We start from the raw sequence: 25421 nt of genomic DNA, 5'->3' as shown, positions 1-25421 counted from the left end.
CAAACCCATCCCCAAACCCACACCCACACCCAAACCCACACCCAAACCCATCCCCAAACCCACACCCACCCCCAAACCCACACCCAAACCCATCCCCAAACCCACACCCACACCCATCCCCAAACCCACCCCCAAACCCACCCCCACACCCAAACCCACCCCCAAACCCATCCCCAAACCCACCCCCAAACCCACACCCACACCCAAACCCACCCCCAAACCCACCCCCAAACCCACACACACACCCAAACCCATCCCCAAACCCACCCCCAAACCCACACACACACCCAAACCCATCCCCAAACCCATCCCCAAACCCACCCCCAAACCCAAACCCATCCCCACACACACACCCAAACCCATCCCCAAACCCATCCCCAAACCCACCCCCAAACCCAAACCCATCCCCAAACCCATCCCCAAACCCACCCCCAAACCCAAACCCATCCCCACACACACACCCAAACCCATCCCCAAACCCATCCCCAAACCCACCCCCAAACCCAAACCCATCCCCAAACCCATCCCCAAACCCACCCCCAAACCCAAACCCATCCCCAAACCCATCCCCAAACCCACCCCCAAACCGTAAACATCCTCAGTCTAGTCAGTAATCAGATAACGAGGAGAAAGCAGACGCTGTGTGTGTGTGTGTGTGTGTGTGTGTGTGTGTGTGTGTGTGGTATCAGATAAAGAGGAGAAGCAGACCTCTAGCTGACACAAAGCTGCTTCTCTTTCTCCCTCTCTATTCTCATTTCTTTTTCTCACTCTCTCCTCTTCTTTCTCCTGGGTATCGATTTGTTCCTGTGCTTTAGAGTCGGCGCTGGGTGTGTGTGTGCGTGTCTGTATGTGCGCGTGTGTGTGTGTGTGTGCAAGTGTGTCTGTGTGTGTGTCTGTGTGTGTCTGTGTGTGTGTGTGTGTGTGTGTGTGTGTGTGTGTGTGTCAGGGGCTTAGGTTTCATTAAGCATGGGTGGGACATGTCTCGACTCGACAGTTTTTAAACAACATGTCAGTCGCTCAATATTGAGGGCAGAGATGGCATGAGTTGTGTGTTGCTTTGCGTAGAAATGCAGGAAATGAGCTTCCAATTGCAAAAAGGTTTTTCTCTGGGACGACCCTCATACCCCCCACCTGAAGTGTCCCCCCCCCCCCCACCCACAGATACAATCAAACCCACGCCTGTGTGTGTGTATGTGTGCGCATGTTTGTGTGTGTGTGTGTGTGTGTGTGTGCGTGCCTGTATGTGTGTCCCATTCTGAAGTGCGGTGTGATGTCATATGCTGACATGTTCATTCTGCAATGAAGAGCTAGTTTTTGTTTGTCCTCCTCTACCTCTCCACCTCTTCTCTCCACCTCTTCTCTCTACCTCTTCTCTCTACCTCTTCTCTCTACCTCTTCTCTCTACCTCTTCTCTCCACCTCTTCTCTCTACCTCTTCTCTCTACCTCTTCTCTCTACCTCTTCTCTCTACCTCTCCACCTCTTCTCTCCACCTCTTCTCTCTACCTCTTCTCTCTACCTCTTCTCTCTACCTCTCCACCTCTTCTCTCCACCTCTTCTCTCTACCTCTTCTCTCTACCTCTTCTCTCTACCTCTTCTCTCTACCTCTTCTCTCTACCTCTCTACCTCTTCTCTCTACCTCTCTACCTCTTCTCTCTACCTCTTCTCTCTACCTCTTCTCTCTACCTCTTCTCTCTACCTCTCTACCTCTCTACCTCTTCTCTCTACCTCTTCTCTCTACCTCTTCTCTCCACCTCTTCTCTCTACCTCTTCTCTCTACCTCTTCTCTCTACCTCTTCTCTCTACCTCTTCTCTCTACCTCTTCTCTCTACCTCTCTACCTCTTCTCTCTACCTCTACCTCTTCTCTCTACCTCTCTACCTCTTCTCTCTACCTCTACCTCTTCTCTCTACCTCTCTACCTCTTCTCTCTACCTCTCTACCTCTTCTCTCTACCTCTACCTCTTCTCTCTACCTCTCTACCTCTTCTCTCTACCTCTACCTCTTCTCTCTACCTCTCTACCTCTTCTCTCTACCTCTCTACCTCTTCTCTCTACCTCTCTACCTCTTCTCTCTACCTCTTCTCTCTACCTCTCTACCTCTCTACCTCTTCTCTCTACCTCTCTACCTCTCTATCTCTCTACCTCTCTACCTCTTCTCTCTACCTCTCTACCTCTCTACCTCTTCTCTCTACCTCTCTACCTCTCTATCTCTCTACCTCTCTACCTCTCTATCTCTCTACCTCTCTACCTCTCTACCTCTCTACCTCTTCTCTCTACCTCTTCTCTCTACCTCTTCTCTCTACCTCTCTACCTCTCTACCTCTTCTCTCTACCTCTCTACCTCTCTACCTCTCTACCTCTCTATCTCTTCTCTCTACCTCTTCTCTCTACCTCTCTATCTCTTCTCTCTACCTCTCTACCTCTTCTCTCTACCTCTCTACCTCTCTACCTCTTCTCTCTACCTCTTCTCTCTACCTCTCTACCTCTTCTCTCTACCTCTACCTCTCTACCTCTACCTCTCTACCTCTTCTCTCTACCTCTACCTCTCTACCTCTTCTCTCTATCTCTTCTCTCTACCTCCTCTCTGTACCTCTTCTCTGTACCTGTTTCTCTCTTTGATCTGTTTTCTTTCGTGTCTCTTTGCCGTGCTCTGTTTGTTGTCAGGTGTATCTGATCTGCATGTCTGACTTTGATGCGCTTCAATCTGCTTCTGTCTGCCTCTGACGTGCAGTCTGGTTCTATGAGCTGCCTTCCAAGCCTCCCTCCTCCTGTCCTGTCCTGTCGTTGTTGTGGTTGTGGTTGTTGTTGTTGTTGTTGTTGTTGCCTCTTTGATGTGTCAAGGAGAGCAGGTGCTGTAGGCGTTGGAAGTAGTGTGCAGTGTATGTGTGTGTGTGTGTGCGTGTGCGTGTCCGTGTGTGTGTGTGTGTGTGTAGAGAGTACAGAGGCAGGTTGTTCTATCATCTCTGAACACAGAGAAGAAAACGGCTTCTCACTTCTGTTGTGTCTGTGTTCTTGTGCTCCTCAAAGAGAGGCCCATGCGCTTGTTAGGTTATAGATACCTAGTACCTTGTTAGGTTATAGATACCTAGTACCTTGTTAGGTTATAGATACCTAGTACCTTGTTAGATACCTAGTACCTTGTTAGATACCTAGTACCTTGTTAGGTTATAGATACCTAGTACCTTGTTAGATACCTAGTACCTTGTTAGATACCTAGTACCTTGTTAGGTTATAGATACCTAGTACCTTGTTAGATACCTAGTACCTTGTTAGATACCTAGTACCTTGTTAGGTTATAGATACCTAGTACCTTGTTAGATACCTAGTACCTTGTTAGATACCTAGTACCTTGTTAGGTTATAGATACCTAGTACCTTGTTAGATACCTAGTACCTTGTTAGATACCTAGTACCTTGTTAGGTTATAGATACCTAGTACCTTGTTAGATACCTAGTACCTTGTTAGATACCTAGTACCTTGTTAGGTTATAGATACCTAGTACCTTGTTAGATACCTAGTACCTTGTTAGATACCTAGTACCTTGTTAGATACCTAGTACCTTGTTAGGTTATAGATACCTAGTACCTTGTTAGATACCTAGTACCTTGTTAGGTTATAGATACCTAGTACCTTGTTAGGTTATAGATACCTAGTACCTTGTTAGGTTATAGATACCTAGTACCTTGTTAGGTTATAGATACCTAGTACCTTGTTAGATACCTAGTACCTTGTTAGGTTATAGATACCTAGTACCTTGTTAGGTTATAGATACCTAGTACCTTGCTAGGTTATAGATACCTAGTACCTTGCTAGGTTTGAGATAGCTTAGTGCCTTGACTGGTTAAAGCCTTAACACGTTTCTGTTTCTATTGTGTGTGTCTGTGTGTGTGTGTGTCTGTGTGTGTGTGTGTGTGTGTGTGTGTGTGTGTGTGTGTGTGTGTGTGTGTGTGTATGTATGTATGTATGTATGTGTGTGTGTGTGTGTGTCTGTGTGTGTCTGTGTGTGTCTGTGCTAGCCTCTTAGGTGACACACTTGCACTGCTGGAGCTGTGAAAGCAGGTCAGAACTGCACGGCAAGGGCTTGGCACCATAAAGTAGATGTGTGTGTGTGGACAGCAATCATATTACATGCTCTGTGCAGAGACAACCCTCTGTTTGAGGATGATATCAACACGCACATGCACGCCCGCACACACGCACGCACACTGCACACACACACACACACACACACACACTCACACACACACCGCTTGTTAGTCCAATAAAAACATAAATATTGGGTAAATTAGGAAGTTTAACCAGGAAGCTGGATTGACTATTTGAAGCTCATTGGCTCTACTGATATACTCCTCTGGCTCCACCCCTGTCCTCTGGCCCCACCAATCACACATGTCAGGGGGCTGTTCCTGTCCAGGAGCTGAGATCCAATTGGTCGTTACCTTAACGTTACGAGTGCTAACCAACGTCGCCAGGGTAACGGTTTCTGGCGTGGTCGCATCTTCACACACTCGATTGCCAGAATTTAATTCGCCATTCTTCACAGAATTTTTCTCAATTCAATCGTGTCTTTATGCTGTGTTGTTTTAGTTACGATATCCTTTCGATTGGCTTGAATTGTGAATGAACAGTGTGAAGGAAGTTGCAAATGAAGTACGTCGTCTTGTCATGGAATAGAATTGTAAATACAGTATATACAATCAAGTCTAATACACACTAGAATTATGAAATGCTTCCAGATTTTTGGTGTGAAAAGTAAAAGTCACGGAAGGAGTGTGGCTTTCACAATGTCAAAGTTATTCCTATTATAAAAGTCACGTGCACGTGAAAACACGCACGGGCACTCAAAGATTTAAGTACCGCCCATTAACCTTTACAAGGCAATCAACCATAGTTCAGAACCATTGGCCCCTCCCCCTGCCCTGTCTAGACGGCCAATCAAAACCATCCCTTCAGGACCCTCTCTCCTCATAGGCACTTCCACTGAAGCCAGACACAGACATGCAGAGCGGAGTGTGTGTGTGTGTGTGTGTGTGTGTGTGTGGGTGTGTGCGTGTGTGCGTGCGTGCGTGCGTGTGTGTGGTGTGTGTGTCTGTGCTGAGTAAGCCAGCTGTCAGCTCTGTATGAGTGTGTGTGTGCGTGTGTGACTGTGTGACTGTGTGTGACTGTATGTGTGACTGTGTGTGTGTGTGTGTGTGTGTGTGTGTGTGTGTGTGCGTGTGTGTGTGTGTGTGTGTGCATGTGCGTGTGCATGTGTGTGTGTGTGCGTGTGTGTGTGTGTGTGCTGAGTAAGCCAGCTGTCAGCTCTGTATGAGTGTGTGAAAATCCACAGTAGGAACCGTTCTGTTTAGCTCCCTCTCTCCTCTCTTCCGACTGTCAAACCGCTTTCTCTACCGTCTCTTTCCCCTTGTCTCTGGATCTCTCTCTCTCTCTCTCTCTCTCTCTCTCTCGCACAGGGTTTAAGACTGCCTTTCTCATTCATTTGAGTATCTCTCCTCCCTCCCTCCCTCCCTCCCTCCCTCCTTCCCTCCCTCCATTCTTCCGTCCCTCCGTCCCTCCTCCCTCCTTCCCTCCCTCCATCCTTCCGTCCCTCCTCCCTCCTCCCCTCCCTCCATCCTTCCCCCCCTCTGTCCCTCCTCCCTCCTCCCCTCCCTCCATCCTTCCCCCCCTCTGTCCCTCCTCCCCCCTCCCTCCCTCCCTCTCTTCCCGGTATTGTGTTCTGGCTGTGCTCCAGCATGTCAGTGTTGACGTGTCATTGACATTATCAGAGTTGATGTTGGCATGAATGTGTGTGTGTATGTGTGTGTGTGATATCTCTTAGTGCTGGAACATCTTGACTTGGATGTATGCTGATGACTCTCTCTAAACACAGGAGTCTGGGAATTTGTCTGCTTCCTCTTGGCTCCGGCGTTCACCTCTCTCATCGTCCATAATCATCTCGGACATCTTCCCCTCTTCCCTCCCTCCCTTCCTCCCTCCCTGCCCCCCCGCCCCCCCTCCCTCTTTCTTTCCTCACCCCCACAAATTCATTGAAAGTTTGGGCTGTTCATTTGGGAAGGCTTGGAGAATGTTCCGCCAGCATGTCTTTGTTCTTCGGGGTTCCGGGCTTCCGCTGAGGGTTTTGTCAAGCGGTTGCCGTGGAGAAAGACAAAGTGGGCAGATTAGTGTCTTTGATGTTTCCAGCAGAAGTTGAAGTCTTCTGAGAGGAGGAATACACTTGACTTTCTACTGTTTAATTACTATGTTTCTCTCTCTCCTCCATCTCTCCTCCATCTCTCCTCCCTCTCTCCTCCATCTCTCTTCCCTCTCTCCCTCTCTCCATCTCTCCATCTCTCCTCCAACTCTCCCTCTCTCCATCTCTCCTCCAGTATCTTACAGCCTGACATGGGGAAGAAGTCCAAGTATAAAACGACAGTCAAGAAGAAGACTCTGAACCCAGAGTTCAATGAGGTACCTCCTCCCTTCCTCCCTCCCTCCCTCCTCCCTTCTTCCCTCCCTCCTCCTTCCTCCCTCCCTCTCTCTCTGTGAACCAATCAGGGTCGTTGATTGTGATGTGAACCACTATGACCACACTGTTGATGATTGTGATGGACACGCCATCTGTGCCCTGCAATCAGTCTGACCAGGATGTAATTGAGTTGTATTCATTCATTCATTCATCCATTCATCCATTACTTAATTAATGAATTCATCCATTCATCCATCCATTCATTCATTCACCCATTCATCCATTCACTCATTCATCATTCATTAATTCCTTCATTCATCCACCCATCCATCCATCAATCCCTCCATCCATTCATTCATTCATTCATCCTTTCATTCATTCATGATTGAAATCCATCTAGTTATTTTCCCCTGCCTTCAGTCTGAGCACACGTCATTCAGATGGACCAGGCATGGTTATAACACTGTAACAAAACTGTAATAACACTCTTATAATACTGTAGTGATGACTTTTATCCATGCTGTGTGTTGTTCATACCTTCATTGGACTGATGCCAGGATTTGAATACCTGAATGCTGTATACCATCCATACCGTCAACGTGACGACCTGTCTCTCACCCCCCCATCTCTCCCTCCTCTTTCTCCACCTCTTCTTCTCCCTTTCTCCATCCACTTCCTCCCTCCTCCTCCTCCTCTCCTCCTCTCCCCTCATCCCTTTCCTCCTCTCCGTTCTCCTTCTCCCCTCCTCCTTCCTTTCCTCCTCTCTACCCTCCTCTTCCTCTTCCTCCTCCTCATCCTCAACAGGAGTTTGTGTATGAAGTTCCTCACGACCAGCTGGCCAAGAAGACCCTGGAGATCTCCGTCTGGGACTATGACCTGGGCATGAGCAATGACTTTATAGGTAAGAGAGAGAGAGGGAGGGAAAGGAGGAGTGGAGAGGAGAGGAAGAGGAGAGGAGAGGAGAGGAGAGGAAGAGGAGAGGAGAGGAGAGGAGAGGAGAGGAGAGGAGAGGAGAGGCGGAAAGACGATAATTAAATATGAGTCCTCAAATGAAAGGAAAGAAATGTACGATGGCTCGCAGCAAGAGGAAGAGAGGATGGACAAAGAGAGGGAAAATAAGGAAGGAGAAGGAGTGAGGGAGGGACTGCTGGTATGTATATCACAGGCATGGATGGAGGAAGAGAGGGAGAGAGGGAGCGAGGGATGATAACAGAGAAAAAGAGGAAGAGAGGGAGTGAGGGAGCGAGGGATGGTGACGGAGAGAATGGATTGCCTCCTAGGGAGTTCCAAGACTTGAGATCAAAGTGTTTTACTCCTCTGTGGGTAGACCAAGCTGAGACCACACACACACACACACGCACACACGCATACATGCACACACACACACAAACACACACATACACACACACACACAAAAACACACTGATTACTCCCATGCCACCCTTCACACGCTCCCCTGCCGTTTGCCACCAACGCCCACGGGGCTCCAAGACCGTGGCATCGACCTGGGGAGGAGGAGGGAGGGAGGGGGAGGAGGAGGCGGGAGGGACGAAGAAGTTAGGCGGAAAAGGGAGGAGGAAGGAGGAGGGTGGGTTAGGGAGAGGGAGGAGGAGGAGCAGGAGGAGGAGCAGGAGGAGGAGGAGGAGGGAGGGGGAGGAGGGAAACCATTAGGGGACGATGAATGGCCTAGAAAAAACATTATTATCAGGTAGCTTTGCAATAGTGTGTGTGTGTGTGTGTATGTGTATGTGTATGTGTATGTGTATGTGTATGTGTATGTGTATGTGTATGTGTATGTGTATGTGTGTGTGTGTGTGTGTGTGTGTGTGTGTGTGTGTGTTGTGCATTGTACCTGAGGGAGCTATACAAACAACTTACTCTAGCCTGCAATTTGGGTGCTAGAGAGGGAGAGAGGGAGATAGGGAGATAGGGAGATAGAGAGTAGGGTGTGGGTTTCATGAGAGAGTAGTCTACACCTCCCCCTCTCCTCCTACCAGAGTGTGTGAGATTATGTTTCATGTCTGGAGCGGATCACACACACACACACACACACACACACACACACACACACACACACACAGCCTTCTATTTCGGAGGCGCTGTGAATGTTTTTTGGGGTAAAATACTGTGTTTAAAACTTCACGCTCCATCACAGCCAGGTACACGGCTACCTGATCACACCATAATGACGTGTCGACTCTTCACTCTTCTTCTTCTTTTTCCCCTCTATCTATCCCTACCTATCCACCTTCTCTATTCTTCTCTTGTCTGTCTGCTTCTCTGTCTGTCTGCTTCTCTGTCTGTCTGCTTCTCTGTCTGTCTGTTTCTCTGTCTGTCTGTTTCTCTGTCTGTCTGCTTCTCTGTCTGTCTGCTTCTCTGTCTGTCTGTTTCTCTGTCTGTCTGCTTCTCTGTCTGTCTGTTTCTCTTGTCTTTCTGTTTCTCTGTCTGTCTGTTTCTCTGTCTGTCTGCTTCTCTGTCTGTCTGTTTCTCTGTCTGTCTGTTTCTCTGTCTGTCTGCTTCTCTGTCTGTCTGCTTCTCTGTCTGCTTCTCTGTCTGTCTGTTTCTCTGTCTGTCTGCTTCTCTGTCTGTCTGTTTCTCTGTCTGTCTGCTTCTCTGTCTGTCTGTTTCTCTGTCTGTCTGTTTCTCTTGTCTTTCTGCTTCTCTGTCTTTCTGCTTCTCTGTCTGTCTGTTTCTCTGTCTGTCTGTCAGAATTTGCTCTCGATGATTCACCTATATTTGTCTCTCTCTCTCTCTCCCCCCCCCCCCCCCCCACCCCATTCTTCTCTATCTTTCTCTCTGTCCCCCCCACTTTCTCCCCACCCCATTCTTCTCTATCTTTCTCTCTGTCCCCCCCACTTTCTCCCCCCCCCCACCCCAGGTGGGGTCGTGCTGGGCATCAATGCGAAGGGGGAGAGACTGAGACACTGGTTCGAGTGTCTCAAACACATTGGCAAGAAGATCGAGTACTGGCACACTCTCACACAACAAGGAGCCCCTACCAGCGAATAGCACGCACACGCACACACACACACGCACACACACACACACACACACACACACGCACGCACGCACGCACACACACAAGCACACACACACACACGCACACACACACCTTTTCTTACCATTTCGGAATGATAATACGATGAAGTAATAATAAAGTAACACAGTAATAAAAATGATACAACATGCAATAATAATAATAATAATAACAACAACAATAATAACAATAATAATAATAACACTAATTATAATAATAACCATATCCAACAATAACAATAAGTTAAATAAATATAATCATTATAACCATCATCATCATAATGGATTGTGATCAGAATGTAGTTTTTTTAAAGGTAAATCAAGTTGTGAAAATGTCCGTCATCAAAGTGTTAAACGTCACAGGTCGTCCCTGACCTTATTTGTGGTGTTGTGGTGTCACCCCCGTCCCCTCTTACTGATCAACGTCTGACACGTTTACAAACTCTCTTGTAGCTACGCTAACACTGGAACAACCTAGCAACATCACCTGTCACTAGGCTAACCACTTAGCAACATCAGCTGTAGCTACACTAACACTGGAACAACCTAGCAACATCACCTGTCACTAGGCTAACCACTCAGCAACATCACCTGTAGCTACACTAACACTGGAACCACCTAGCAACATCAGCTGTAGCTACACTAACACTGGAACAACCTAGCAACATCACCTGTCACTAGGCTAACCACTTAGCAACATCAGCTGTAGCTACACTAACACTGGAACCACCTAGCAACATCACCTGTCACTAGGCTAACCACTTAGCAACATCACCTGTAGCTACACTAACACTGGAACCACCTAGCAACATCAGCTGTAGCTACGGTAACAACCTAGCAACATCAGCTGTAGCTACACTAACACTGGAACCACCTAGCAACATCAGCTGTAGCTACGGTAACAACCTAGCAACATCACTTGTAGCTAGGCTAACAGCCTAGCAACATCACCTGTAGCTACGGTAACAACCTAGAAACATCACCTGTAGCTACAGTAACAACCTAGAAACATCACCTGTAGCTACAGTAACAACCTAGCAACCTCACCTGTGGCTACACTAATACTGGAACATCACCTGTAGCTATGCTTGGCAACATCACCTGTGTGTGTCTGTCCGACTACGTGTTATTACATAGTAGTTACCAGTCAACATCACCTGTGTGTGTCTGTCCGACCAGCTGTTATTACATAGTGTTAACAGGTTATTAATACACAGACACCCAAAAACAATGTAATTATTGTTCTAATGCAAACTGACACACTCTGAGTTAAAGCACAAAGGTTCCATTTGACGGTGTGACCAGTCCCTTCCCTGTCTCAGTGTACTTGTCCTACGTCTGTGTGTGTGTCAGTAGGTGTGTGTACACTCTCCATAGCAGTGTGTGTGTGTGTGTGTGTGTGTGTGTGTGTGTGTGTGTGTGTGTGTGTGTGTGTGTGTGTGTGTGTGTGTGTGCGCGCATGCGTGCGTGTGTCTCGTCCCTCTCTAAATGTCCCCATCCACCAACCCAGAAGGACAAAGCTGTGATGAAAGAGAATGACAGAAAGAAAGAAAGAAAAGGCTGAAAGAGAGAACGAGGAAAGAAGGAGAGAACTCTCTTGTGTAACACGTATGTTCCCTGCAGCCACTGACAGGCAAGCTGTCATACATGTGTCACACTACGGCTGACCCTCGTCTCCCCTCTCCCCCCTCGGCTGACAGTGACAAACAGCCTCAGTCCGGAACATTCTCTGACCTCTGCCCTTCAACCTCTGACCCCTGGCCTACTCTCGACTGAAAATGAAGGCAGAGAGACCGATGCCTACTCCCAAACAAACCACTCCCCCCCCCCCCCCCCGGGTGGAGGAGGTGGAGGAAGAGGAGGAGCAGGAGGAGGAGGAGAAAGAAGGGGAAGAGGAGGAGGAGGTGGAGGAGGTGGTGTGTGAGAGGGAGATAAGGGCTCCTCTCTGGCCCCCAGCTCCAACTGCGGCCCTGACTGCAGAACTCTGACTACCACGTCAATGTGTCATCACGGATAGCAAAAAAAAAAAAAGAAGAAAAAGTTGTTTCTTCAGTGAAAAAGAGGTGAAGAGAAAGAGGGACTGTGGATTGGGACTAAACTAAACTGGGACTATAGTCTGAGTGACGCTGGGTTGTAATCTGAATCGGCTGTGTCCCTCTGGACCCTCAGACTACCGTGTTGAATGACTTTATCTGGGGTACGGGGGTGGAGGGGAGGGGAGGGGAGGGGGGGTTCTGTATTTCTCTATGCACATCCACACAGAATCCCCCCGCCCCCCGCCCCCCACCCCGCCTTCCCCACCCACAACAAAGTGATAATCCTAAATCATGACATCACTGTGTGATAATGTGTGTGTTTTGTATTACTGTGTAGAGTCTATATGTCCGTACCTCTCTCTGTCTCACCAGCCTCTGGCCCTAGCTGGCTTGGTGGGGCCTATGCCCCGGGAAACACTCCACCATGACATCACCATGACATCACCATGACACCACCATGACTTCACCATGACATCTCCATGACTTCACCATGGCATCCCAATGACTTCATCATGACTTTCGCCATGACATCACAATGACCTCACCATGACTTCACCATGACTTCACCATAACCTCACAATGACATCACCATGACCTCATGATGATATCACCATGACTTTGCCACAAGGTCATCACAATGACCTTGACGTTAATTAAAGTGATGATTGGAAAGTGATATTTTTTTTCATACTTGAATTGGGAATTTCAAGAATTTAAATTAACTTTCCTGAATGGATTTTTATTGTTGGACAAGGGTTCAGATGGGAGGATGGCAGGTTTGTTTTCATACAGATTCTCTCTGCTTCTGCTTCATAGATCTAGAATTCTATTTCTACGTCTTACTTTTCTCTATCGTTGGTCGAGACAAGTCGACTCTGTTCATCATATGGCAAAAACAACCAGCTTGGTCGCCTCAGATCTGTGGGTGGTTGTGTAATAGAGATAGTTTGGAACCACGCTGTTGTGATGCGGTAGCCCTGCCTGAGACTTCTATGGCCAGATTTAGCCACTGACCACTAGGTGGTGCTATAGACACAAACATCCTAATGAAGCCCTTGGTCCAGACATTGAGAACCACACTGGGTAGAGAAGTAGGGGACTTTACTGAGCATACCATCCAGCTGTGCTGTTCAACAAGCACACCAGCTTCAACCCCACAGTCTCAACAACCTCCACACTACACACAGGGCTCTGGCCAGACCCCAGCTGCTACTTTTAGGGTGTACATTTACATTTTTATTTTAAAATATATTCTAAGCTTCCAATTCTTTGTCCCCAACAACACCAAACCTTTTTATTAAGTTAAGTATTCAGAAAATTACAAATTGGTTCAGGCAAATTACATTTGCAATAACAATTCACCTATGGGAGGTGAAAAGGAAAGGCTTGAGTACATGTTGGCATGCAATTTGTCAAGGCACTGCCTGTGTTATGAACATCATTTTCAAGGGATTTTAAAGTTTTGGGGCATGTGAAATCTTCGACCCTATTTTGTACCCTATTCTCTCCCATTGGTTTTATCTTATGAACTATGTGTGTAAATTATTTTCGGGGGGCAAAACAAAGCATTTTCTGTTGTAAGAAATGATTATGAAAGAGAAACTATTTTTGAAAGACTGTGGCTTTTTAAAAATGTTTCCAGTGTTGGGGTCTGGCCAGACCCCTGATGGTAAACAACGTATTCGAAACATGTTGGTAGTTTGAAGGAATCTTCTGAACAACACCGATCTGACCTAAATCAGACATATGTGTGTTGCTGTAATACTATCATGTCTGGAATGACACAACTTTCCCCAAGGCTAGCAGCTCTGGCCCATCTGAGACGACCAGGCTGGAACACACAGACGGCCTTGTCTGTTAAAACCTGCATGTTTAAGGATCCTCATATTATTAATCTATGCCTTTGATAGAGCAACATGAACCAACACTGATGTCATCCATCCAGTCTGTTACTAATCTCTCGCTGCTTCTGTTGTGTTTGTATGTTTGTTTGTTTGTTTGTTTGTTTATTTGTTTGTTTATAAATGGGATAATTCAGGGTAAATCGCTCAGTCGTCTTCTGTCCTTCAGTCGGTCCGCTGTTGCTTTAAAACCTTTACTGTCACGGATACTGACATTGTCTTCATTTTAATGACATTGGTTGGGAGGAATGGAGGGAAGGAGGGAGGGAGGGAAGGAAGGAGGGAGAGATGGAGGGAAGGAAGGAGGGAGGAAGGTAAGGTCAGGAGGGAGGGATGGAGGGACAGAAGGAGAAAGAAAGGGAAGGTGGGAGGAAGAGAAGGAGGGATGGATGAAGGGAAAAAGGGATGGAGGATAGAGAGGGGGCAGTAGGGATGGAGGGAAGAAGGGAGGGATGGATGGAGGTAGGGATGGATGGAGGGAGGGAGGGATGGATGGATGGAGGTAGGGATGGATGGATGGATATAGGGAAGGGGGGCAGGAAAGGGTTAAGACTGAAGAGGATGGGCAACAGGGCATCCCTGTGTATTCACTGACGTTTCTGCAGAAGATGCAGCGTGACTGCCATCGTGTGGTGGGTTTGTGTAACTACTTCGCTAAATAAACTGGAGGTGTTTCAGTGGAATGACTGGCTTGCATTTTTTTTTTACTAATTAATTGACTAATTAAACATGACCTCTGACCTGGTGACACTGAACAGGCCCTGCGACCTTTGACGACAAGAAAGAAAAGGATTCAGACCACATCAATGGAGACAGTCCCTCTTGTTTTATTACCTGGGGAGCGTCTGTGTTGGCCCTCCTGACACATCCAGCAAAGCCAAACACTTGAGTGAGTGCATGTTAGGAGCTAACACTGAGAATGTCACCTTATTACCATCATCTTCTCTGCTCTCCCTAGCTGTCACCCTTGCTCTCTCTCTCTCTCTCTCTCTCTCCCTCTCTCTCTCTCTCCCCCTAGCCCTTTCTCTACCTCTTGCTCTCCACCATAGCTCTCTCCCTCTCTCTCCTCAGTCTCTCCCCTAGCTCTCTCTCTCTCTCTCTCCGACAGCTCTCTCCTCAGTCTCTCCCCCTAGCTCTCTCTCTCTCTCTCTCCGACAGCTCTCTCCTCAGTCTCTCCCCCTAGCTCTCTCTCTCTCTCTCTCCGATAGCTCTCTTCTCAGTCTCTCCCCCTAGCTCTCCCCCTCTCTCCCCCCCCTCCCACTTCCCTCATTCAGGGCTCAGAGACGCGGGCCATGAAGAGGGGTGCGTTGGCCTGGTTGCTCCAGACGACCAGGACGAAGGGCCTGAGGGCGGCGAAGGAGGAGAAGGAGCGAGAGAAGGAAACAGAGGTGGCGGCTCCCGCCTCCACGCCCTGCTCCGTCAGAGACAGGAAGGCATGGTGACGCACGTCCGTCACCGTCACCAGCCCCTCCTGGTTGAGGCCACACAGGTTGGCACCTTCAAACAGCCCCACCAGACCTGCCAGAATTGATTACGGTATTCAATAGACTGAGAGACAGACAGACAGACACGCACACACACACACACACACACACACACACACACAAACTCCTCCCTTCACATAAACACATCACCTACATTTTCTCTCTCTCACACACACACACACATGCACCTACACACCTAGTTTAATCAGCAGTGGGTTCAAGTCTGTGCGAACGTCCAGTTTGATTTTAGGGAGGGTGACCTCAGTGGGCTGGGGGGCCACCTTCTTCATCTGCGCCACCATTTGACGCAACGTTGTGTCCGTCATCTTTCCCTCCACCAATTGGAGGTCAGAGGGTTTGGCTGAGGGTGGGAGCAGGATGTACAGACTGTTGTCACCTGAGAGAGGGAACACCGCCACCTAGGGACAGCAGACAGAGACACGGTGTTACTGTGTGTGTGTGTGTGTGTGTGTGTGTGTGTGTGTGTGTGTGTGTGTGTGTGTGTGTGTGTGTGTTAGCGCATGCATATGCATATTTGTGTGTGTATGTGCGTGAACATGCATGCATGCACATACACACAGAAATATGCAGATGCATGCGGCCACACACACACACACGCATCTATGCACATATGTCTGTGTGTGTGTGTGTGTGTGTGTGTGTGTGTGTGTGTGTGTGTGTGTGTGTGTGTGTGTGTGTGTGTGTGTGTGTGTGTGTGTGTGTGTGTGTGTGTGCGTGCGCGCGCGCGCGTGCATGTGCATGTGCATGTGTGTATGGGCGCATGCATCTGTGTTTGTGTGTGTGCATGTGCATGCCACATGTCAACTACAGAGTGATGAGGATGTGGGATGTGTTTCTGTGTGTGTGTGTGTGTGTGTGTATGATAGCGTGCATGTGTGTGTGTACGCGTGTGTAGGTGTGTTAGTGTGTGTGTGTATGTTTGTGTGCATGTGTGCATGCATCTGCGTGTTGTGTGTGTGTGTGTGTGTGTGTGTGTGTGTGTGTGTGTGTGTGTGTGTGTGTGTGTGTGTGTGTGCGTGCTCATGTGTCTGTGTGTAATGAAATAGTTACCTTGGCCTTCAGGTTAGGGACATACTCCATAGCCAACTTGTATTTGACACTGTAGAGGGTGGGCACCTTGACAATGTCACCATTCAGCTTGGTGAACACTGCGTTGCTGGATTTGCCTTCAAACTTCACCTTCCACTCTCCTGGAACACACACACACACGCACGCACACACGCACGCACACATACACAGTGTACAGGTATAGGTATAGATACTAGTCTAGACTAACTCTATGTCTAACCGCCTAAGATGGAATATACTGTTATTTATCAATTAAATAGAGAGAGGACTGTTCCTCACCAAGATTTTATCCAAAAAAGTTAACAGATAATTACCAAGGACACGTTTTCTTTTTTTCATTCCTTTTTTTGTCAGACACAACAGACAGACAGACACACATACACACACACACACACACACACACACACGCACACACGATACCTACCTTTGAAATAGACAGCGTTGAGCAGCAGCAGTTGGGTGTGGGAGGGGACATAGCTGACCAGCTCTTTGATGTTCCCCTTGGTCTGCTCCGACACCCAGCTGTTGATCTGCCTCACATTCTCCTCACTGCTATTGCTCAGTCTGACTGGCTCTGCATCGTAGAACTGCAGAGATTGGTTGGTGAAGGACTCACTCAACTTGATATCATCTGATGGGATTGGAGGGGGGAGAGAGAGAGAGAGAGGGAGAGAGTGAGAGAGAGGGAGAGAGTGAGAGAGGTAGAGAGAGAGAGACAGAGAGAGAGAGAGAGAGAGGTAGAGAGACAGAGAGAGAGACAGAGAGGTAGAGAGAGAGAGACAGAGAGAGAGAGAGACAGAGAGAGAGATTTGTGGCGACGACAACAAATAAATGATCGCTCTTGTAAGGAATTAGATTATTGATAATCCAGTATGAACTGCAATTCCAATCATTCAAGTTAACTTGCTCTTAAATCTCATTCCTGTCCTCTCCTCATAAAGCGTTTGTCCTGCGCTGAGATCAGGGAGGTGCCGGTTGACAGTGACAGCTGGGGGTACCTTAGCCTGGCGAATACAACATACTATTCTGCTATCTGGCCCCTGGGGAGACGCGTTAGGGCAACTATATGGGGAGTGCCATTGAGATAACTTTGAATGAGAAAGATAGCAGGTGATTCTTTAGATAGCAGGTGATTCTTTAGATAGCAGGTGATTCTTTAGATAGCAGATGATTCTTTAGTGAGCAGGTGATTCTTTAGATAGCAGGTGATTCTTTAGATAGCAGGTGATTCTTTAGATAGCAGATGATTCTTTAGATAGCAGGTGTTTCTTTAGTGAGCAGGTGATTCTTTAGATAGCAGATGATTCTTTAGATAGCAGGTGTTTCTTTAGTGAGCAGGTGATTCTTTAGATAGCAGGTGATTCTTTAGATAGCAGGTGTTTCTTTAGTGAGCAGGTGATTCTTTAGATAGCAGGTGATTCTTTAGATAGCAGGTGATTTTCTAGGGCCGGGGTGCCCAATCCTCCTCCTGGAGAGCTACCTGCAGGTTTTTACTCCAACCCTAACCCCCAAAGTGAACCCCCCAGCACACCTGGTTCAGCTCTTGACAGCTAGTTTGTAGAACCGGGTGTGTTAAGTCAGGGTTGGAGTGAAAACCTGCAGAAGGAGGGTTGAGCCCTGCTCTAATATGGCATCTAATATGGAAGATCTGACAGCGTATCAGGTGGGGGCTACCTGAGTTGTAGTAAATCTTCGAGGCGATCTTCAAGGTCTCGTTAAGTCTCTGCCCCAGTTTCTTTATCGCTGAGTGAACGCAGAAGAAGTCGTGAGACAAACAGAGAGCCGACTCCAACTCCCTCCTTGTCTCACCACGAGCACCTGAGAGAGAGGGAGGGAGGGAGGGAGGGAGGGTGGGAGGGGGAGAGAGACAGGGAGGGAGGAAGGAAGGGAGAGTGAAGGAGGGAGAGAGAGGGGAAGGAAGGGAAGGAAAGGATGATGAAAAAGTAAGAACGGACATTGTTTTCATGAAATTTACCATGTCAATCTTTCTTCAATCTGTTTCAAAGTAAAGCCAAACACACACACACACACACACATCCCCCCACCCTCTCTCTATCTTACCTAGCAACAGGTGTGTGAGCACCGTGCTGATGCCAATTGGAGAGTAGAGCAGGTTTTTGGAGACGTGTGATTGGCTGAGCTGAGTGTAGAGCTTCATGGAGAACTCTGTCAGGGACTCCTCCAACATGGCCGCCCAGGAGCGGCTGCTCTCGTCTGGACACTCCTCCCATGGGGTCATGAACTCCAGGCAGGAGTGGGGGGCGGTGGTTGGGGCCACTGACAGAGAAACGGGATGGACAGGAGATCAAATCAAAATGCGATTCTAATTCTAGGGTTAAACCAAATAACCAATATTACAGTGTGAACCTCAACCTACCTTCCACCATCAGATGGATGGAGTTGAACTTCTCCCCCTCCTCAGACTCGCAGTGGTACGTCCCGGTGTCCTCCGGTGTGGGTTGGTGCAGGATGATGCTCTGGTCCATGTCATTGGGGTCGGAGTATAGCCACTCTGCTCTCCCACCAGGGCCTTTAGGGTCAACTGTATAACCAGTCTCCACGGGGCTCAAGAGCCTCCTCTCTCCTCCTGTCTCTTTGAACCATAGGGCGTAGGTGGTGGCCTGGCTGGAGGAGGGCCTCTCACACGGAAGGTTCAGGCTGGAGCCTGCGAAGACCTTTAGAGTGTAGCTGGAGGAAGCTGGAGAGACGGAGAGAAAGAGTGGAGCAACAAAAGACACGTGATGATGTTCTACACCAAAAAAAAGGGTTCCTCATTTGTCCCTGTAGGGGAACCCTTTAAAGAACCAATTTTGGTGCCATGTACCGTAGAACCTTTTGAGTTCCATGTCCAACCCTTTTGGGTTCCATTTAAAACTCTCTGTGGAAAGGGTTCAACATGGAACCCAAAAGGGTTCCATGTTGAACCCAGCCCTTTTGTAATGAACTCAGCCCTTTTGTAATGATCGCCTGTTTGAATGGAGACAGGCTGCCATTGCCACCTGATCCCATTCCTCACTCCATCCCATGCGTAACAATGAGCCCGTCCTCTGATTTCTACCACCACCAGCCTCCCCTGGTCAGGGTGTGATTTAAAGGTATATTTGCAGACCTCCACCACATCCCTGACAGTTTAGGTAAGAGAAAGGAGGAGAGGAGAGAGACAGAGACGAGGAGAAGAGAAGAGAGAGATGAGGAAAAGAGACGAGAGAGGAGGAGTAGAAAAGAGTAGAGACGAGACGAGACAGAGAAGAGCCAGAGAAGAGAAGGGAGGAGAAGAGAAGAGGCCCACTTCCCCACCATCAACATGAACAGTGTATGTCTTCCTCCACTCTATGTTGTTCTGGGTGATGACACACTCGTACGCCCCCTGGCAGTCGGTGGAGAGGGAGGAGATGGTCAGTTGGAAGCCATCCTGGCTAACCGGGGGTGACCCTTGGGTCGAGGGGTCGAGGTCAACGGCCACCAGGTTGCCATTGTGTGTCCAGCTGACCTTGGCTCCACTGAAGCTGTTTCTGTTGGGGAGGCACGGGATGACCAGTTTGGTACCAGGCACAGCCCGGAGGACTGAGGAGGTGGACGGGGAGAGCTGGGAAGACACAGACAGACAGACAGGCATGTAGGTAGACAGACAGGCAGGTAGGCAGACAGGCAGGTAGGTAGGCAGACAGGCAGGTAGGTAGACAGACAGGCAGGTAGGCAGACAGGCAGGTAGGTAGGCAGACAAGCAGGTAGGTAGAGAGACAGGCAGGTAGGCAGACAGGCAGGTAGGTAGGCAGACAAGCAGGTAGGTAGAGAGACAGGCAGGTAGGTAGACAGGCAGGTAGGTAGGCAGACAAGCATGTAGGTAGACAGACAGGCAGGTAGGCAGACAGGCAGGTAGGTAGGCAGACAAGCAGGTAGGCAGACAGACAGGCAGGTAGGCAGACAGGCAGGTAGGTAGGCAGACAAGCAGGTAGGTAGATAGTAGGTAGGTAGGCAGACAGGCAGGTAGGTAGGCAGACAAGCATGTAGGTAGACAGACAGGCAGGTAGGCAGACAGGCAGGTAGGTAGGCAGACAAGCAGGTAGGTAGAGAGACAGGCAGGTAGGTAGATAGTAGGTAGGTAGGCAGACAGGCAGGTAGGTAGGCAGACAAGCATGTAGGTAGACAGACAGGCAGGTAGGCAGACAGGCAGGTAGGTAGGCAGACAAGCAGGTAGGTAGAGAGACAGGCAGGTAGGTAGATAGTAGGTAGGTAGGCAGGCAGGCAGACAGACACCAGAACGACAAAACACAGATTATATGTTATATGTTATATGTTGTGAAGTCAGTTGTTTTGATGCCAAAGGCAAATGTCTGCATGTTGGAGTGTAATTCCTAAAAGAAGTGTTTACCTCGAAAACGAGCAGAAGGGAGAGACACAGGAGAACTGACTGTCTCATCTGAGAGAGAGAGAGAGAGAGAGAGAGAGACAGAGAGAAAAATCAATATGTCACATGACCACATCCAGATTGGCCATACACCAAAACCTTCTCGACCTGCGCAACATCATTGCAATCACTGCATCATTGGCTTGTTGTAATGCATGAAACGGAATAGGGAATGGTATCTACCACGTGTTTGATACCATTCCCAATTCTGTTCCATGCATTACAATGAGTCCTCCGATTTCTACCACCACCAGCCTCCTCTGCTATACTGTCACAGTGATTTTCATGACATCACAACAGTCAACCACACACAAACACAATGTTATCAGAAATGCGACTATTATTGTAACCACAACATCCAGACAACAGTATCCCTTAACATATCAACTTGATGGTTGAGTCATCACTACATATTCCAAAAGGTGTACTCACAATGCAAGAACTTTACTTGGAAACTGTCGAGCCGATGGTGGTATATTCTATACTGGGAATAAAAAGGTCACGGTATGGTCCCACGATGTGTATCAGTCCATCTGACCAGATCGGTGTGTCTGCCCCACTTTACTATCTAACCAAACCAATGATTAATCTGTGGTTGTTGGTTTAGAGGTTGCATGTGTTTGCTCTGTGTAAACTGAGATTTACGAAAAATCACATGGGAGCACATCTGGCAAAATACCATGATACACTTCGTTGTCTTCTTCTCTCCTGGCTTTTCTTTTCTTTTTTTGTACAGTTTGGTATTATCATTCATATGACTGATTATCATCAATGTCTACAGATTGGGAAGGTTTTTAAGTGAATTATCAAATGCTTTAATATGCTCATTGTTTAGTTCAGGCTAAAAATCTAAAATCTTATTAAAATGTATCCCATAAAAAGGTTAATTCACGTTATATGATGTTATATGAGTATTATATGAGTTATATGATGTATTTCTTGTTATTATTTTTTGCTTCACAGTAGGCCGAATCGACATTGCGATGCAGCAATCGATAGGAGGGACTATCCATCATTGGGCGTAATCAGTCATGTGCAATCGAGTACCGGATGCGGAGTAAAGCCTAAAGTTTTGGAAAAGTTTTCGCAGTCGGTATGCGGGATTTTAAAGGAAGCACTTCAACCCACGGCTTGAACTAAATACTGTAATCATGTGAAAAGCCATATGGAAACGTGAAGTTGAAGTCAAATTGCCCGAAAAACACCCAACAAGAGAGTAAGTTTAATATCCGTTATGTGTGCTAACCGTTAGCCGGAACGTATAGCACACAATGCAGACAATAACTAAAGTGCTGATCAGTTCTTTAAACGGTTTTACGATCACTCAGTAACACTGTTACTAACAGTAAGCTAGAGGGACTTCAGGACATTAAGGTTTCTTATATTAAGTGCCTCAATGTTCAGGTTCCAACTTTTCTTACAAGTTCTATTGATGTTTTCAACCGGATATGCTGCTTGTTTGCACGCTCAACAGTAACAGCAAGTAACTTCGCTAGCTTAATAAGAAGCGGTTGCAAGAAGCCAGTTCATTAAGAAAGATCATCAAGCTAAATATATCATTTTATGAGAGCTACTTCATCGCATCTTGCAAATATGTTTGGTTTGGTTGAATGTTTTAATATAGCTACTTCTGTTGAATGTTATTTCCTTTGTTCAAAACTGCATCATGATTGCATAAACAGTGTCGTGAATCATTTGCTCAAGGTGTAGCCTGCCAACTATACCTGTGATTCACAATAATGTTGCACTACCATAACATATGCAAGCCTAGAAGAGTTGTCTTTAGCACAACACCGTGTTGTATTCACTGACCCATGCTAGTTATGTTGTTATTATGGTCAAAGTCATGCTTATTGTTCGTCGTTCGTCGTGTCTCAAAAGTCTGCAGAGAGACGCTTAAACGAAACGAAGGAGGTCAGGTGCACACCCAAGACGTCGGCTTTTATTCGCTTCTTAGTAATGATTGATATCAAGCTCTGTAGTGGTTTCGGCTGGACCTTTTTCAAGGAAAGCTGGCAATGAAAAGACGAATGGGAGGGTCACTAGGCAATGCACGTCATCAACTGGCAAGATGTTTTCCCTACATAATATTGGGGAGTCAATATTCAATTCATGATTGATTTGTTTTGTTGCAGTGTACGTCAGTCACCACGGTGACAAGGTCTGAGAGGTACCATTATGGCAACGCAGTTCAGCATCGATGACGCGTTTGTGCTTGAGGGAGAGGAGGAAGGGGTCGTGTCTGATGGAGAGAAGGAGGGATGGAAGGGTAAAGAGAAAGACCGGGAGGGAGGAGAGATGACATTCGGCACCTTGTCGTTTGCCAAGCCTCAGACTCACCCCTCCTCTGCTGCTGCTGGCTCCCCAGACCACAGCAGTCTGAAGTACCAGGTGATGCCTACGCACGCACGCACGCACGCACACACACACACACACACACACACACACATGCAAGCATACACATGTGCAACCAAACCCATGCACCAGCACACACACACACACACACACACAAACGCAAGCACACACACACACACACACATATATATGCACACATGCACACGCCATGAGTATGCGTGTCTTGACTCTCAACCTCCCTCCCTCCCTCAGAATCTAGAGAATGAAGACGTCCTGGGCAGCAGCGTCAACTCGTCCTTCAACAACTTCTTCAAGATCAGGTCAGTCTACACCGTCACACCTCTCTCTGGTGGGTAGGGTTGTTAACCAGGTGAGAATGGTGCCCTGGTGTGTTAAGTGTCCCATGGTTTACCATTGTTGTGGTGAGATGAATCCAGATGTATGATATTGGACGTGTGTTTCCCCCCCAGCGATCCGGCCACCTTGTCTTACTGCAGCTCCCAGTGGTCCTTCAGCACCTTGAGCTCTGTCACCCATCTCTCTGCACACTGCTGCGGGTAATGAACACACACACACACACACACCCACACACACACACACACACACACACACATACACACAGATCACACATGTACACACACTCTCACTCTCAGTCACACACACACACACACACGTACATATACTCACAAAATCGTCCAGATGTTTTTTCCCTGACTTTTGTATTGCGAAATTGAACTGTGTATGCATAGAATGCCTCCAGTGACTAACACAAGTGTTCTTCTGTGTTGTTCCTCCCTCGTCCCTCGTCCCTCCTGCCTCCTCCTCCCCCCTCCCTCGTCCCTCCTGCCTCCTCCCTCCTCCCCCCTCCCTCGTCCCTCCTCCCTCCTGCCTCGTCCCTCCTCCCTCTTCCCTCGTCCCTCCTCCCTCCTGCCTCCTCCCTCCTCCCTCCTGCTCAGATGGACGTCTCACCCACTAGTGAAGAAGAACAGACGAGTGGTTCTGGCTTCTTTCCTGCTCCTTGTCACTGGAGTCGGTAAAGACAACTACATCTCCCATAATGCAACCTGCAGTTGTTTTCATGTTAGAACCGGTTCACCAGCACCAGTGTTTGTCAGGGTTTATTGCAGTGAACATTGACCCCCGGGTTGTCAGTTTTGTGATGTATTGTGTTTTTTTCATCGCAGCACTCAAATAGACTCCTCTATTCTTCCCCAGCTCTCATTTTCACAGGTGTTGTCATACAACTGAACCCACACGCAGGTAAACAAGACGCCACATGATTCAGACTGTGTGTGTGTGTGTGTGTGTGTGTGTGTGTGTGTGTGTGTGTGTGTGTGTTCAGCTATTTACATTCTTATCCCTTGAGGGAATTTCTCTCTGAACCATTTCCTACCAAGCACTGGCACCACAACACATTACACACCTGTACTGCACTCTTATGGGGCATAACCTTCTTCTTGTCCGGGTTGTGACCAGCTGACCTTTTACCTCGTTTCCACAGGGGTCTCTAGTGCCATCTTCTTTGTCCCAGGATTCCTCCTCTTCATTCCTGGGGGTATGACTCACTGTGCCTTTACTCATTTAGTGCCCAGGGTGACTTCATTCACCGAAAATGCATAAATTATGATGCTTCATTTTATGGCCAATCATTGCTAGGTAAATACCACACAAAACACTTGGCACTCTAGGTGGTGAGTGTTCTGGAATTCTTCAGCCAGATCCTGGGTAGCAAAAACGAATCTGGATCATTCTGATCATGAAGTTTTGAAATACTGGACACAATGAGTCCAGTGGGATCTAAAACTATATATTTAGTAATGACAGAGTAACTATCTTTATTAAACTATATATTTAGTAATGATTGAGTAACTATCTTTATTAAACTATATATTTAGTAATGATTGAGTAACTATCTTTATTAAACTATATATTTAGTAATGATTGAGTAACTATCTTTATTAAACTATATATTTAGTAATGATTGAGTAACTATCTTTATTAAACTATATATTTAGTAATGACGGAGTAACTATCGTTGATCGCCAACACATCGCGTGTGTACAAATTTAAGTGAGACATTTTTTTAATTAGGTATCTGAAGGTAATTGTTTGAACAATTTTCATGCACAATTTTCAGAAATGTATGTATGTATATTGACAGTGACCTTGTCTCTCCTCGCCCCTCAGTGTACCATGTGATCTACATCAGCTGTGCTGTCCGAGGGAGGCGGGGCTTCAAGTTCTTCTACCTTCCCTACTTTGAGAAATGACCCTATGACCTTTGACCCTTGGCACTACAACCTCCTTTTTTTTTTTTTTTTTTTTTTTTTTTTATATCATCAATACAATGCGTTATACTTCTGCCAAATATGTAACAAACAAAAAAAAGACATTGTTCCATGGATGTTTTGTTTTTTTTAACCTTGAGTTTTGACCTATTCTTGATACTGACCACTACTACTTACTCTGCCACTACCGTGCCATGCTGTGCTGCTTCGTGCAGATACTTCCTAATTTGTGGGAGAGAAGGACTTCGATTGGCTCTGCCTGTGTAATGTCATGTGAATGAATAATGATGACTGTGAAACTACAATAAACCTGTTTTTGTTTTTGTATATTTTACTTTTAAAATGTCTCCTTGGGTCAGTTTGTCAACAACCTTATCCAGCA

General features: G+C 47.3%; 3 protein-coding genes across 3 annotated transcripts in view; 2 read left to right on the top strand and 1 right to left on the bottom strand.

The window, feature by feature from the left end:
- doc2g (double C2-like domains, gamma) overlaps positions 1-9451 on the top strand; it is a gene marked incomplete at both ends in the record, with an annotated part of 23019 nt that extends 13568 nt beyond the window's left edge. The window contains 3 exons of the mRNA XM_083692919.1: positions 6363-6444; positions 7247-7343; positions 9321-9451. Coding sequence (XP_083549045.1) covers positions 6363-6444; positions 7247-7343; positions 9321-9451 — 310 coding nt within the window. The remainder of the gene's footprint in view (positions 1-6362; positions 6445-7246; positions 7344-9320) is intronic.
- A 5234-nt stretch (positions 9452-14685) lies between these two features.
- On the bottom strand, positions 14686-18458 carry serping1 (serpin peptidase inhibitor, clade G (C1 inhibitor), member 1; the record flags this gene model as incomplete). The annotated part of the gene is made up of 7 exons (XM_083692797.1): positions 18366-18458; positions 18050-18265; positions 17663-17806; positions 16413-16619; positions 15971-16110; positions 15096-15318; positions 14686-14933 (listed from the first exon to the last, which is right to left on the bottom strand). Exons 1-7 carry the CDS (start codon positions 18373-18375, stop codon positions 14686-14688), a joined length of 1188 nt encoding a protein of 395 aa, XP_083548923.1. The 5' UTR covers positions 18376-18458.
- A 2996-nt stretch (positions 18459-21454) lies between these two features.
- On the top strand, positions 21455-25368 carry tmem134 (transmembrane protein 134). Its single transcript, XM_083692607.1, has 8 exons — positions 21455-21612; positions 22532-22787; positions 23004-23071; positions 23222-23308; positions 23708-23784; positions 23967-24011; positions 24253-24306; positions 24939-25368. The coding sequence occupies exons 2-8, from the start codon at positions 22575-22577 to the stop codon at positions 25019-25021; spliced, it is 627 nt and encodes a 208-aa protein (XP_083548733.1). The 5' UTR covers positions 21455-21612; positions 22532-22574; the 3' UTR covers positions 25022-25368.
- Positions 25369-25421: the final 53 nt, after the last annotated feature.

The sequence above is a fragment of the Argentina silus genome (genome assembly GCF_951799395.1).
Source record: "Argentina silus genome assembly, chromosome: 21".
Taxonomy (NCBI): domain Eukaryota; kingdom Metazoa; phylum Chordata; class Actinopteri; order Argentiniformes; family Argentinidae; genus Argentina; species Argentina silus.
Note: the sequence above shows the minus strand (reverse complement) of the source record. Positions and strands in the feature narration are given on the sequence as shown.